The 13,370-nt window shown below is 32.8% G+C and overlaps 1 protein-coding gene across 1 annotated transcript; it reads right to left on the bottom strand.

Moving 5' to 3' along the window:
- Nucleotides 1–10,564: 10,564 nt before the first annotated feature.
- Nucleotides 10,565–11,273, bottom strand: LOC148584248 (18.5 kDa class I heat shock protein). The gene has a single exon (XM_088519197.1). It carries the CDS (start codon nucleotides 11,011–11,013, stop codon nucleotides 10,570–10,572), a length of 444 nt encoding a protein of 147 aa, XP_088375323.1. The 5' UTR covers nucleotides 11,014–11,273; the 3' UTR covers nucleotides 10,565–10,569.
- Between the last annotated feature and the right edge of the window lie 2,097 nt (nucleotides 11,274–13,370).

A 13,370-nucleotide genomic window follows, 5' to 3' on the forward strand; every position in this document is an offset into this window, starting at 1 on the left:
AAATAGAATGGATTCTATTATTTCTCTAAAATATATGAAAACTCCATAATTATCAACACACTTATTTACAAAACTTGTTTTCAATTTGAATACAAAACTTAAAATTAACAGGCAATTTACATGTATAAGACTAAAAGCATGGAGTCATTGCATCATGATAAGATTTATTTTTCATTGTCTGTCGTCTTTACATTTGAAATAAGTTTTAAAAACTAAAGTGGACAGACCACAATAACATATGTGACTTCTTATTTATTTATCATTGTCTTTCTTTGCGTTTATTCTATGTCAGTCAGAAGTGGAAGATCAAAAAGTGCTTACTCCTTTTTCTCAACTACCACACCTAATTTGTTTTTATGAAATTTATGTAAGGATTGACTTCATGTCATGCTTTATTGATTATTAGTTGCAAATAATTGAGATGATGAAGCCCATATCAAACTTCACAGGCAATTTACATGAATGAGACTCAAAGCATAGAGAAAAAAACTTATTTCTCATGATGGTCTATCGTCTTTCCATTGAGATAAGCTTTAAACACCGAATGAGGTTTCCATTGATCGATTGATGAAGGTAACGAACAATCAATTAGCAGTTACAATAAATAAAAATAAAGACCATAAAACCACCGTCTCGTGGATGAACATTCATAAACCACCATATCGTCCAGAACCTTCATTTTGGTCATCCCTAACCACTGAAAAATCCTAGAGTGATAGAGAGAAAAGAAATGAGAAGAGAGAATGTGTTTATACTTGTAGGAGTCAATACTCCTCAAGCCTTGAAAACTTATGATTTGAGGTAATCATTTAAATATAAACCTTCATACTCTATTTTCTAGGTTCTTATAAATGTTTAATCTATATCTAAGTTATGTTTAGCTATTTTCATAACCATGATATAGTCATCTTTTGAAAGATATGGTCTTCGTACAAGTTTAAAAATACCCAAAATGAAGCTTACCTTTTTCCCATTTATTTTTGGGTTTCACTCTTCTTTTCGTTGGTCATATATTCAAATAAAATATGTTTATTTTAATTTTTTTTAAAAACAAACATTAAAAGAATGCAAAAGAAAATATAAAGCTATGAAATTTTTTTTTCCACATACATTTTGTCATGGATGTTTGCAAAAAGTATCGAGGAGAAAAACAATTAGTAGATATAATCATCTTAGTTTGTCATTAATTATGTCATCAACACTACCAATTAAATGCATCCACGAGAAAAACTTGGTAGGAAAGACTTACAAAAGTTTTGTCCCTCGCACCTATCCAACCACAAAAAAAAAAAAAAAACAAAAAAAATGTCTTCTTATGATAATTATGGTGTTTTCATTTATTTTAGTTAAAAAAATGTGATAGAATATTGATTAAATGATTGAACTTTTTTTTTTTTTTTTTGGGAAAACTTTACTTACCCCCACAAACTTTCGCGCTTTTTGCGGACACCCCCCCCCCCCCCCATTGTTCAAAAACTTTCACTTTGATGTATCCAACTTTCGTTTCCTTCCACTTTGCCCCTTCCGTTAGGATTTTCTGTGAAATCCTAACGAAGGGGTGTGAAATTCTAATCTTCCCTTTATTTTTTTTTAATATAATAATTATAATATTTGAAGAAACTTCACTTATCCCTCCTGAACTTACGCACCATTTGCAAATACCCCCCAATCTTTAAAGTCTCTCACTTTGGTGTATAGAACTTTTGTTTCGTTTCAGTTACCACATTCCGTTAGGATTTTACAGAAAATCCTAACGGATGGGCGTGAAATTCCTAAAATGCCCTTATTTTTATTAAAAAATAATTTTTTATTAAAAAAAACTCTTGACCCGTGGGTTCATCAGTATTCTATCCGCTCCTTACACTTTCACGAATTAGAGCAGCACTGCATTCTAACAGTTTGAAAGACCTCGGTGGGTCACCAAGTGACCCATCGGAGGGTCACAAGTGTGGGTCACTTTTTTTTCTTTTTTTTTTAATATAATAATTATAATAATAATTTTTTTTATTTATAAATAAGGTTAAATTTGAAATTTTTAAAAATTTTAGGGGTATAAAGGTCGTTTACTCATTCTATTGTTTGATTTAATTCCCATATCTAATGGTAGGGGGTATTTGAAACGAAACAAAAGTTTGATACACCAAAGTGAGAGACTTTGAAGATTAGGGGGTGTTTGCAAAAGGCGCGTAAGTTCAAGGTGGATAAGTGAAGTTTTTCCTAATTTTTTATTTATAAATAAGGGTAAATTTGGAATTAAAAAAAAATAATTAGGGGTATAAAGGTCTTTTACTCATTTGACCGTTTGATTTAACTGCAAAATCCTAACGGAAGGGGGAAAGTGAAAGGAAATAGAAATTGGATACATCAAAGTGAGAGTTTTTGAACAATGGAGGGTGTCTGCAAAAAAGCGCGAAACTTTGGGAGGGGAAAGTGAAGTTTCCCCCCCCCCCCCCCCCCCCTTTTTTTTTTATCAACTTAAGCTTTTAGGACAAGCAGTGATTTAACATGATATCAGAGTTAATTCGCCTCTCATTTAATTAAATATTCCAAGTTGTTATTTACTATAAAGAATTGACAAGGTGATAAATTTATGATGTGTTGGGCTGGATAAAGTCTTACTAAAAATGAACTCATTTGCTAATGCTTTTTATGACTACATTTTTATTTTTATTTTAACAAATAACTGAACACATGAATCATTCAAAATTAATTTCACTAGTTATCGTGGCTAGTATTTGATGCCTAATTTGCTTTCGAGAAATTTATACAAGAATGGACTTCATTCATCGTTATACAATGATAGAAATAGAATTTTAGGTTGAGAGACAAAACAAAAAAATTATGTCACATGAATGATTTTTTTTTAATAAGTAAAAAAAATTAAAACGTCACGTGAATGATTTTACAAACACGCAACCGGATAAATTGTTAAGTTTTTAGGGAACCCAAATCCCTTTAGATTAGTTAAAGAGAACCTAAAACAAAACATTCTCCTTAATATTCTACCCATGTCATTCTTATAACAAATACAAAAAAAATAAAATTGAGGGGTTTAAATTTTGATTTTAAAGAGATTAGAGCATCCACATCAAATTCTCTATTTCTAACGTTTCTTTAAAATTTTAACAAAATCTACAAAAAGTCCCTATATCAAACACATCCTCTTCAAATTTAAAGAGGCCAAAAACAAATGTTAAAATATTTATCATATTATTTTATTGCCCTCTGGCGCCACTTTTCGTTTTTCTCTCTCTCTTTTTCTATTTCTTTCCCTCCAGAGTTTCATCCCCTCCCTTTTTACTTTTTCTCCCCTTCCATTTTTCTTTTCGCCACGCACCTTCGTTTCATCACACAACCTTAAGCATTAGCAAATGGGTTTCACTCTTCTTTTCGTTGGTCATATATTCACATAAAATATGTTTATTTTAATTTTTTTTAATTTTTTTTTAAAAAAAAAAACATTAAAAGAATGCAAAAGAAAATATAAAGCTATGAAAATTTTGTTTCCACATACATTTTGTCATGGATGTTTGCAAAAAGCATCGAGGAGAAAAATAATTAGTAGATATATATAATCATCTTAGTTTGTCATTAATTATGTCATCAACACTACCAATTAAATGCATCCACGAGAAAAACTTGGTAGGAAAGACTTACAAAAGTCTTGTCCCTCGCACCTATCCAACCACAAAAAAAAAAAAAAAAAGTCTTGTTATGATAATTAAGGTGTTTTCATTTATTTTAGTTAAAAAATGTGATAGAATATTGATTAAATGATTAATTTTTTTTTTTTTTAATCAACTTAAACTTTTAGGACAAGTGGTGATTTAACATGACATCAGAATTAATTCGCCTCTCATTTAATTAAATATTCCAAGTTGTTATTCACTATAAAGAATTGACAAGGTGATAAATTTATGATGTGTTGGGCCGGATAAAGTCTTACTAAAAATGAACTCATTTGCTAATGCTTTTTATGACTACATTTCTTTTTCTTTTTTTTTAACACATAACTGAACACATGAATCATTCAAAATTAATTTCACTAGTTATCGTGGCTAGTATTTGATGCCTAATTTGCTTTCGAGAAATTTATACAAGAATGGACTTCATTCATCGTTATACAATGATAGAAATAGAATTTTAGGTTGAGAGACAAAACTAAAAAATTATGTCACATGAATGATTTTTTTTTTATAAGTAAACAAACTTTATTTTCGTGAAATTTATATAAGAATTGACGATCATGTCATCCTAAATCCTAATACAATGGCGAAAGTAGAATTTTAGGTTTGAGAGACAAAATTATAAAAAAAAAAAAAAAAAAAAAAAAAAAAAAAAAATTATTGAGGGCATAAAAATTTAATTTTAAAAGGATTATTAGGGTATTTTTTTAAAAAAAAATAAAAAAATAAAAAAATTGTGGAAGACACCCCAAGCTTACATGTATTTCCACGCCTCTCCTAATATTAGCTTTATTGATTATTAGTTAGGGTCTGTTTGCAGGGATGGAGCCAGACAAAATTTTTTTTTAGTTTTTTAGAATTTTTTTATTTAAAAAAAAAAATTATTTTGGTTATTTTTTATGAAATAAAGACTACCGTAAGGGCAAAAAAAAAAAAGAGCATTTAAAAGTAAGGACCAAAAAATAGACATTTGAAAGTAGGGACAAAAATAAAAAATTAATGGATATGGCACAAAAAAATTAGGAATAGGGCCAAAAGTTTTTATTGGATATGGCCAAAAAAATCTAAAAATTGGGCCAAATTGTTTTTTGGAAGGGCCCAAATGACTAAACTTAAAACTTTTTTTTTTTTTTTTCTTATTTTGGGGGGGACCATGGCGTACCCCGGTCCCCCCTCCCTCCGTCTCAAGAGACAACCTTACAATAAAGAATCGAAGAGGTTGTGATATTAATGTGGTTGTTGCCTAATTTCTTTTGAGTGTGATTAAATTTATAGATGGGGGTTGTGGCTCCGACTAGCTGATCATGTGCATGCTGAAAATATAATGCATGGTTCCACTAACACGACTTTGAGTCGTACGTGGCCGACCAAGAAGAAGTAAGAGAAGATGACCTTATAGATCGAGCTCCATTATTTGATCTTATAAGTCCGAATTTCTTTCAAATTTCTTTCCTTTTCCGAGTGCTTTGTGAGGTTTACTTGGCTCCTGGCCATACGTTTTGAATCATTGGTCTTCCATTACAAGACTAAAAGAGAGTTGTTTTGTTATCTTCCTTTAATTCTTTCTAATATGCCATATATAATTACTTTAAAGAGAAGTAATACATGCATGAAGAAGCAAAATAAGCATAGCATTCCCCAGTGCTAGCAAAAGGATATTAGAAATTCTTTGGTATCGAGATTATGTAATTTGTGTTCTTTCTCTTTGATAAAAGGCTAATGAGATTTTTAGTAAAGATTTTTGGCATTTTTTTTTCTTTATTTATGAAAGTCAACTAAATAAATTAATAATTCTAATACGTCTATTAACAAGGATTATTAATAATTGGAGGTCATTGCTTCAGCCACCCATATATTGTTGGGTTTCACTCTTCTTTCCCTTTCTGAATCATTAGTGGAGTTGACCCAAGTGGCCAGTCAAAAATTACAACTTTGGGTCATAGAAAGCAGAAAATTAAGAGGAATGTGGAAGACAAGTGGAGGTGGGGGAATTCCTACCGGTTCTGGCACGGCAACGTCTTGGGGAGAAATTTGATGTTGATCACTAATTTGGAATTGTAGGAATGTGATTTTCCACGCGTTTGGAAGGAATTTGATAGAATTTTTGGAAATATAACATTCTCATGTTTGGTTTACTTATATATAGGCATCATTAATTAGGAAAGACTTCTCTTTACGAAAAGAGAATAACTTTAATAAGGTCATTGTGTAAATTGGATGTTTTGCACCCTTCAATAAAAATCATACATTTCAGCTTAGAACACAAAAAAATAAAAATAAAAATAATAATATAACCCTTTACACAAAATAATTTCTCTTCTCTTGACAACAAACACATTGATAAAATCATGGGATTCACCATCTTAGTTGATTTTTTTATTTCGGCATTGAGAGCTTAGAGGTGGGTGGGGGTTTGGTGGCGAGTGGTGAGTATTGCGTTAGAATTAATGGAAAAGTTCATGGGATTGATTTGAATTAAAGATTCGATGTTTTCATTTTCATTGTTTTTGGTGTTTTTACCTAATGTGTTAAATTTCTATTGAATACCGTAAAAATGTGTTTTACACCACATCGTATAGAATGTGCTCTCTTAGGAAAAATAATTGATATTTATCGTTCTCCTGTACTTTACTCATGTGAACCCTACATATTCAGTTATTGATTTTTGGTTATTTATTTCTATTTGCTAAAAGGCTAATGAGATTTTTTTGTCTAACTAATATTGCTTTAATATCTGAAATCTTGTAACTTGGCATTTTTGTATTTATGAAAGTCAACTTAATAAATTAATAATTCCAATGCATACTTCTATTCACAAAGATCATTAATTATTGGAGGTCATTGCTTCAGCCATGGGATTAAACCCATTTATTTTTGGGTTAATTTCACTCTTCTTGCCCCCTCTGAATGAAGATTCTTATTTGAATCATAAGTGGAGTTAACCCAAGTGGTCAAAAATTAGAAAGCAGAAATTCTAGAATGAAAGGAGGAATGTGGAACACAAGTAACGGAGGTGGGGGAATTCCGACCGTTTCTGGCACGGCAACTTTACATGTTTTTGAAGAAATTTGATACAATTTCTGAGAATATAAGATTGTCATGTTTGATTTATTCATAGGCATTTTGTAGGAAATATTTGTTCTTCCCAAAATATTTTTATGTTTCTCTGTTCAAATGTATAAGGCTATTTAATACAAAACTATTTAAAAATCAAACAGAAAATGATAAGGAAGAAAAACTATATAAACTGTGGGTTTCTTTAATTTCCCAATATATAAACTGTTTATACTATCTTTTTTTTTTTTCTTTTTTTTTTCATCCATAACAGAATAAAACATGTTGATTTCCATTTTAGTAGAATAAAGTAGTTCCTCACGATAATTATAGATTTTACGTTCATTTCTATTGTGGGATTAAATAGCTCCTCACTGTTGTATACAAATTTTACAAAAAAACCCAGGTAATGGGATTATTTTATTAATGCATCCTACGTACATCAAGGTTACAGGCCCAATATAAGGTAATGGGCGCCCATGACGAATATCAAACCCAGAATTTCAAGCCTAACATGAAAACAAACTCCGGCCCAAACTCCTCGTGAAAACCCACAATTTGTTCAAGAACATTCTAGCAAGTGCCTTTTTTTTCTTTTGGAGAAACTTCATAAAGCCCCCCTGAACTTCCAGCCATTTTGAAAAATCCCCCTCTAAATTTTCAAAACTCTCACCTAGGTTCCCTGAACTTTGGTTTTCTCTCACTTTTGACCCTTTTAACATTAAACTACGTCGTTTTGGACGTTTTATACCCGTTTTACCCCCAACCAAAACTACGTCGTTTTGGACTCCAAACTACACCGTTTTGGGCTTCAAAACTACATCACCACCCAACCCAAAACGACGTCGTTTTGAGCATAATATTAATATTAAAAAAAAAAATAAAAAAAAAAAAAGGAAATTGGGGGTGGCTCAGGCCGGTCTGGGGGTGGTCCGGCCACCCCCAAAAGGCCCAAAAAAAAAAAAAAAACCGGGGGGGGGGGGGGAGGGGGGATGGGGTGCATTTGGGGTGGCCGAAACTCCAACCCTAAATGCACCCCAGCCCCTTGGGGGTGGTCTGGCCACCCCCAAATGCACCCCATCCCCTTTTTTTTTTTTTTTTTTTTTTTTTTTTGGCCAAGGGGGTGGCCGGACCACCCCCTTGGCCATGGGGGTGGTTCGACCACCCCCAGATCGGCCAGGAGGTGGCTCCAGCCACCCCCGATTTCCCCCTTTTTTCTTCTTTTTTGCTTTTTTTTTTTTGTTTTGTTTTTTTTTAAATAATTAATTAATTAATTAATTAATTAATTTCTAAAACAACGTCGTTTTAGGATGGGTATGTGTTGTAGTTTTAGGACACAAAACGACGTAGTTTTAGGAAAGGGTAAAATGGGTATAAAAAGTCAAATTGTTTGACTTTAACGTTAAAAGGGTCTAAAGTGAGAGAAAAGCAAAGCTCAGGGGGCCTAAGTGAGAGTTTTGGAAATTCAGGAGGGTTTTCAAAACGGTTGGAAGTTCAGGGGGGCTTTTTTAAGTTTCCCCTTTTCTTTTCTCGCGAAAATACTAGAATGGTCCTCTCATCACTTCAAATACCCAGCCTATTGGAGGTCATGGTGCAGAATGGACTAAGGTACTGCCCGAAAAATTTAAAGAAAACATTGGCGAGAGGGGTTACATTGTGAAATGGGCACTCCAAACGGAAGTTTTGGCACACAATGCAGTGGGAGGATTTTTAAGTCACTATGATGGAATTCAACGCTAGAAAGCATTTGCGAAGGAATTCCAATGATATGCCAACTATGTTTCAGGGACCAAAAAGTGAATGCAAGATATATTAGCCACGTATGGAGAGTAGGTTTGAAATTTTTTTGCACTGGCGTGGCACGCACGCCGCGTGCTGTTTTCATTTACTCATTCCATGAACAAGCTGGTGGAGATGATCAGGTCGTTTTAATATGACTATGGAGGTCTAATATTTTTAATAATTTTTTTTTTTTTTCCTTTTGTTGTCCCTCATATATTATACCGTTGAATTGCCTTTTACTCCCTAGCAAAGAGCTTTTTCTTATTTATTAGTTGGAGAGGCACGTGCTTGATTCAATGTTTGATAATAATATATGTAATTTTTTGTTTGGCTAGTAGATAGACGTTCATTTAGAGTAAAAAAGTAGTTTTTTTTTTTTTTTTTTTAAAGATAAAAAAAGTAGTTATGAATTAATGAGTATAGATATATATGGTTTATACATGGGTTCAACCAGATGACCCTGATTAGCAGTTATTATACGAAGTTTTAACCGAATTTCATAACCTATGGCTAACAACATAATTGAGTCGAGCATGAATTAAGCTTATATGAATCGATTTTGAGTTCTCTCGTTAGCAGTTTCGCTCGCTTTCACTACCTACAATTGAGGGTCATTTCTTACTAGGCAGACATCTGCTTTCCTTTTGCCCGATAAAAATCTTTCAAATTTTCTTTCAATCAACTGCTGAGAGATAACTCACACACTAGATTTTGTATATAATGACCACAATACCCCCAAATCACAGTCAATAGTAATTTTTGCAATAATTGAATCAATGAATTAATCAGGACTATAAAGTCTAAACAGACAACACAAAAGTTATAGTTCAAAAACCAATCACATCTGCAGCTCCCAAATCCTTCAAAATCGTCCTTGTGCTTTAATGTAATTACTATCAGAATATATAATCACTAATGATTTTTTTTAGTTTGTTTAGCTGGTCCGTGCTAATTAAATTATAAAAATACTAAATTACCAAAATTCTACTATAATCTCCTCCGTTCAGATTAGGAGTAAAGATCCTCCCCCCTCCAATCGACAAAAAAAAAAAAAAAAAAAAAAACCTCACCATATATTTGGAAAAAGAAAAAGGAAGATTGTTGAATAATGGGTAAGTGGGAGGCAAAAAAGTGGATTGAGATTTTATAATTTCCTTTAAATTTGAAATTATCAAATTCATAAATCTTAACCGTTCAACTCATCTAAGCGTCTAAAATAATTCATGTTTCAGTATTTAATAACTCATCTTGCTCATTAAATTTTCTCATTAAATGCTAAAACATGGCTTATTTTAGACGCTTAAATAAAATGATTGGTTAAAATTTATGAATTTGACAATCTCAAATTTAAAAAGAATTTTAAGCGATCTCAATTAAAAAAAAATAGGGCTAAAAATATTGACCCATAAATATCCATGAAACAGGCCCAATAAAAGTTAAGAGGAATGCTAGGCTTAGAGCACTAGCAGCAGACTTCCTATAGCTCATTTATTTCCTTATGTTTAGGAAAAATCTCAAAATAACACAAAAAAGCCAGAAGTCTTATATATAATCAACATCACTATAAATGTTCAATGCATTATTAAATTATAAAAAACTGATTCTCTCTTCTCTCTTATTAGTTACAATTATAAAAAAAAAAAAATAGTATTTAATTCATATAGGAAAAAATAAGAGAATCTATCATGAAGTATTTTTTTATAGGGAATAAAAAGTAGTTTTATTTCCTAAATTGAGGAAAAATAGTAGAAAAGTTGCTGCTATTGCTCTTACAAACACATTTTGCAAAAAAAAATTTACGAACTGATGTGGCAAAGTATGATTGGTATAAGATAAATTCAAATTTTGAGAAATCCATTTATATTGTGGCACATCAGTTTGTAAATTTTTTTTTTTGGTAAAATATGTTTGTAAGCCTAATATTTTCTAAAAGTTAATTTAGTTCGTTACACAAAATCCAAATTGTATTTACTTATCCAATTTATTACAATTATTGAACACTTTATTTATTTATTTCAGGACCAAAACAAATGCAACGGATACAAGTTCAACCCAAAATTTCAATCGCTTTAACGTCAGGCTTCTTGACCTCCTCCTTTGGAACAGTCACAGTAAGAACCCCATTCTCCATGGACGCCTTCACCTCCTCCATCTTCACATTTTCCGGCAGCCTGAACCTCCTCATGAACTTCCCGCTGCTGCGCTCCACCCTATGCCACGTGTCCTTCTTGTCTTCCTTCTCCACATTCCTCTCTCCGCTGATCTGGAGCACTCTGTCGTCTTCGATCTCCACCTTCACTTCCTCCTTCTTCAGACCCGGAAGATCGGCCTTGAACACGTGGGCTTCTGGGGTCTCCTTCCAGTCGATTCTGGTGTTCACAAACGCAGAATTTTCCTGAGAAAGTTCGGGAAAAGTGGGGAAGGGGAAATCCTTGAAGGGGTCAAAGACACTGCTTCGTCGGCCACCGAAGAAACTTGGGATGATCGACATTCTCACTGCGATTCTGATGTTCGTTGAAAGACTGTATGGTTGATGAGAACTTCTTCGAATTGCTGTTTGTAATTGTACTCGGAGTTGGTTGTTTGCCGGAGGAGGGATAGGCTAGGTATTTGAAGTGATGAGAGGACCATTCTAGTATTTTCGTGAGAAAAGAAAAAAGGCACTTGCTAGAACGTTCCTGAACAAATTGTGGGTTTTCACGAGGAATCTGGGCCGGAGTTTGTTTTCATGTTAGGCTTGGAATTCTGGGTTTGATATTCTTCATGGGCCCCCATTACCTTATATTGGGCTTGTAACCTTGGCGTACGTAGAATGCATTAAAAAAATCAAATCCAAAAAAAAAAAATGCATTAAAAAAATAATCCTAACAAAATTATCACATAGTCTAACTTTTCTTATATAACCTTAATAATATCCAATAAAAAATAATAAATAAATAAAAACAGATAGTAGCATGTTTACTGCTTCTTCTTTTTTTTCTTGAAAAAAATATTGACTATCATATAATAATCTCAAAAGATAGAGCATAAAAACTCCATCAAAGAACATCACAAATACACTCCGGAATCTCCCATCCTCACTTTATCCACGACATTTTGTTTTGCCACATTCGCTAATCGATAGGCCACTCTATTAAGATTTCAACTAAAAAAAAGACATTACTGCCTTATTAATAAAAGAGTAAAGCTAAATACTATATTTTCATCTTACAATTATCTAATAATGTGAATGCTTATTTATTTCTCATTGACTTTATTTGGATTTATTCTCAATCAGTTAAGAGTAGATACTCAGAAAGTCCTTGCTCCTTTTCCCAACATCAATAAAGTATTACAACTCAAGCTTTCTATGAAGGGGTACCATATAACATACAACATGTTGAGATAGAATTTTAACTCGAAATTGAGTTAAATGGTATGAATTGAATAATATTAAATTCGTTATTCATTTATCTAATATTATCTTATATGAAACCTTGTGCTCCTACAGAAGTTATATGCCCCTTCTACTATCTTCTTGTCACTATTTGAGGTGTTAACTTGCTGTTTTCTTGTCACTGTTTTCTATCTTCTTGTCGTATGGTTTTGAGTCCCAATGCTCTCTTTGAGGATGGCACTAGGAATATAGCACCCATCTTAATTTACTGTATTGCTGAAATGGTTTTAGTTTCTGGTTTACTGAAATCAAGAAGTTGCCAATTAAGGAAAGTCTGTCTTTGGTTGATAACTCCTCTATATTGCATCAATATTATGGCTTTCTGAGTAGCATTGGAATTCTTTTGCAGATGAATGAGTTTGTTCTGAAAACTTGTTGATTGGTTGGCCTTGAAGCAATGAATATTGGTGTTATCAAATGAAGGCTTCATCATGGTAAGACAATACTTCCATCCAATTACATGGATCCATTTTTTTTATTTTGCTGAACAGTGAAACGAAAATGACAAGAGTGAATTAATCATGATAAACTAGAAGGCATTGCTCCTCATAGCTATGACTAGTGCCTCGGCCTTGGCCTCGGATTTCTATATCTACGTCTTTGATGTTATTCTTTTCCAAGATACAATCGCGGGAAGATCTTGAAAAAAATGTGATCAACATGTTTGTAATACCATATCCAAAAATATCCTCCACCTCTTCCAAAACATAAGAGGCCCAATGACAACTCCAATGCCAAAAGCAAATCCCAATTCAGCACTTGTGTAATTCCTCTCAATCATACTCCTATGACTTTCTTCATATGCTGGAAGTGACAATCGTGGCTCCTCATATGTGAATTGTGATTTCAAAGGAAAGTCACATAATCTTTCATTCCCTTCAAAGGAAGTTTCCGAAAATGTTGCAAATTGTTTAGTCGATGGAATTTGCCCACCAATTGATTGAAGGAAATGAAAATAAGACCAGCGGCAAGTTGCACTGGAATCTTATCAAAACGCTCATTGCTTGATAGGTCTAGTGACTCAAGATTACTCAATTTTTTCAAAGATAATGGAATTTGGACTGTGAAAGCACTTTGAGTTCTCCTATTTCTTCAGATATAGGACGATCCAAACCGTTGCAATAAAGTCAATAGTGGTGAAGATTGTTAATTCAATTAACAAAGAGATCAGTAATTAGATATTTCTGGCGTGCAAGTGGTAGCCTTTATTGCCCACAATTTTTTGTCTGACTAAATGTAGAGATGAGCAGCTCATGGCCGCCCATGTTCAACATCTCACAAACTGAAAGTAAGCTGAAAATATGGCTCCCTTTGTTTAAGCATGGGAAAAAGAGTGAATAATGTTGCCGGCCGGAAGCATTGACGAGGAAAACATGGTAGATATGTGCAATATTATCGTCAGAGTTGTCATT

This window comes from Corylus avellana, chromosome 8 (genome assembly GCF_965113065.1).
Source record: "Corylus avellana chromosome 8, dhCorAvel1.hap1.2, whole genome shotgun sequence".
Classification (NCBI taxonomy): domain Eukaryota; kingdom Viridiplantae; phylum Streptophyta; class Magnoliopsida; order Fagales; family Betulaceae; genus Corylus; species Corylus avellana.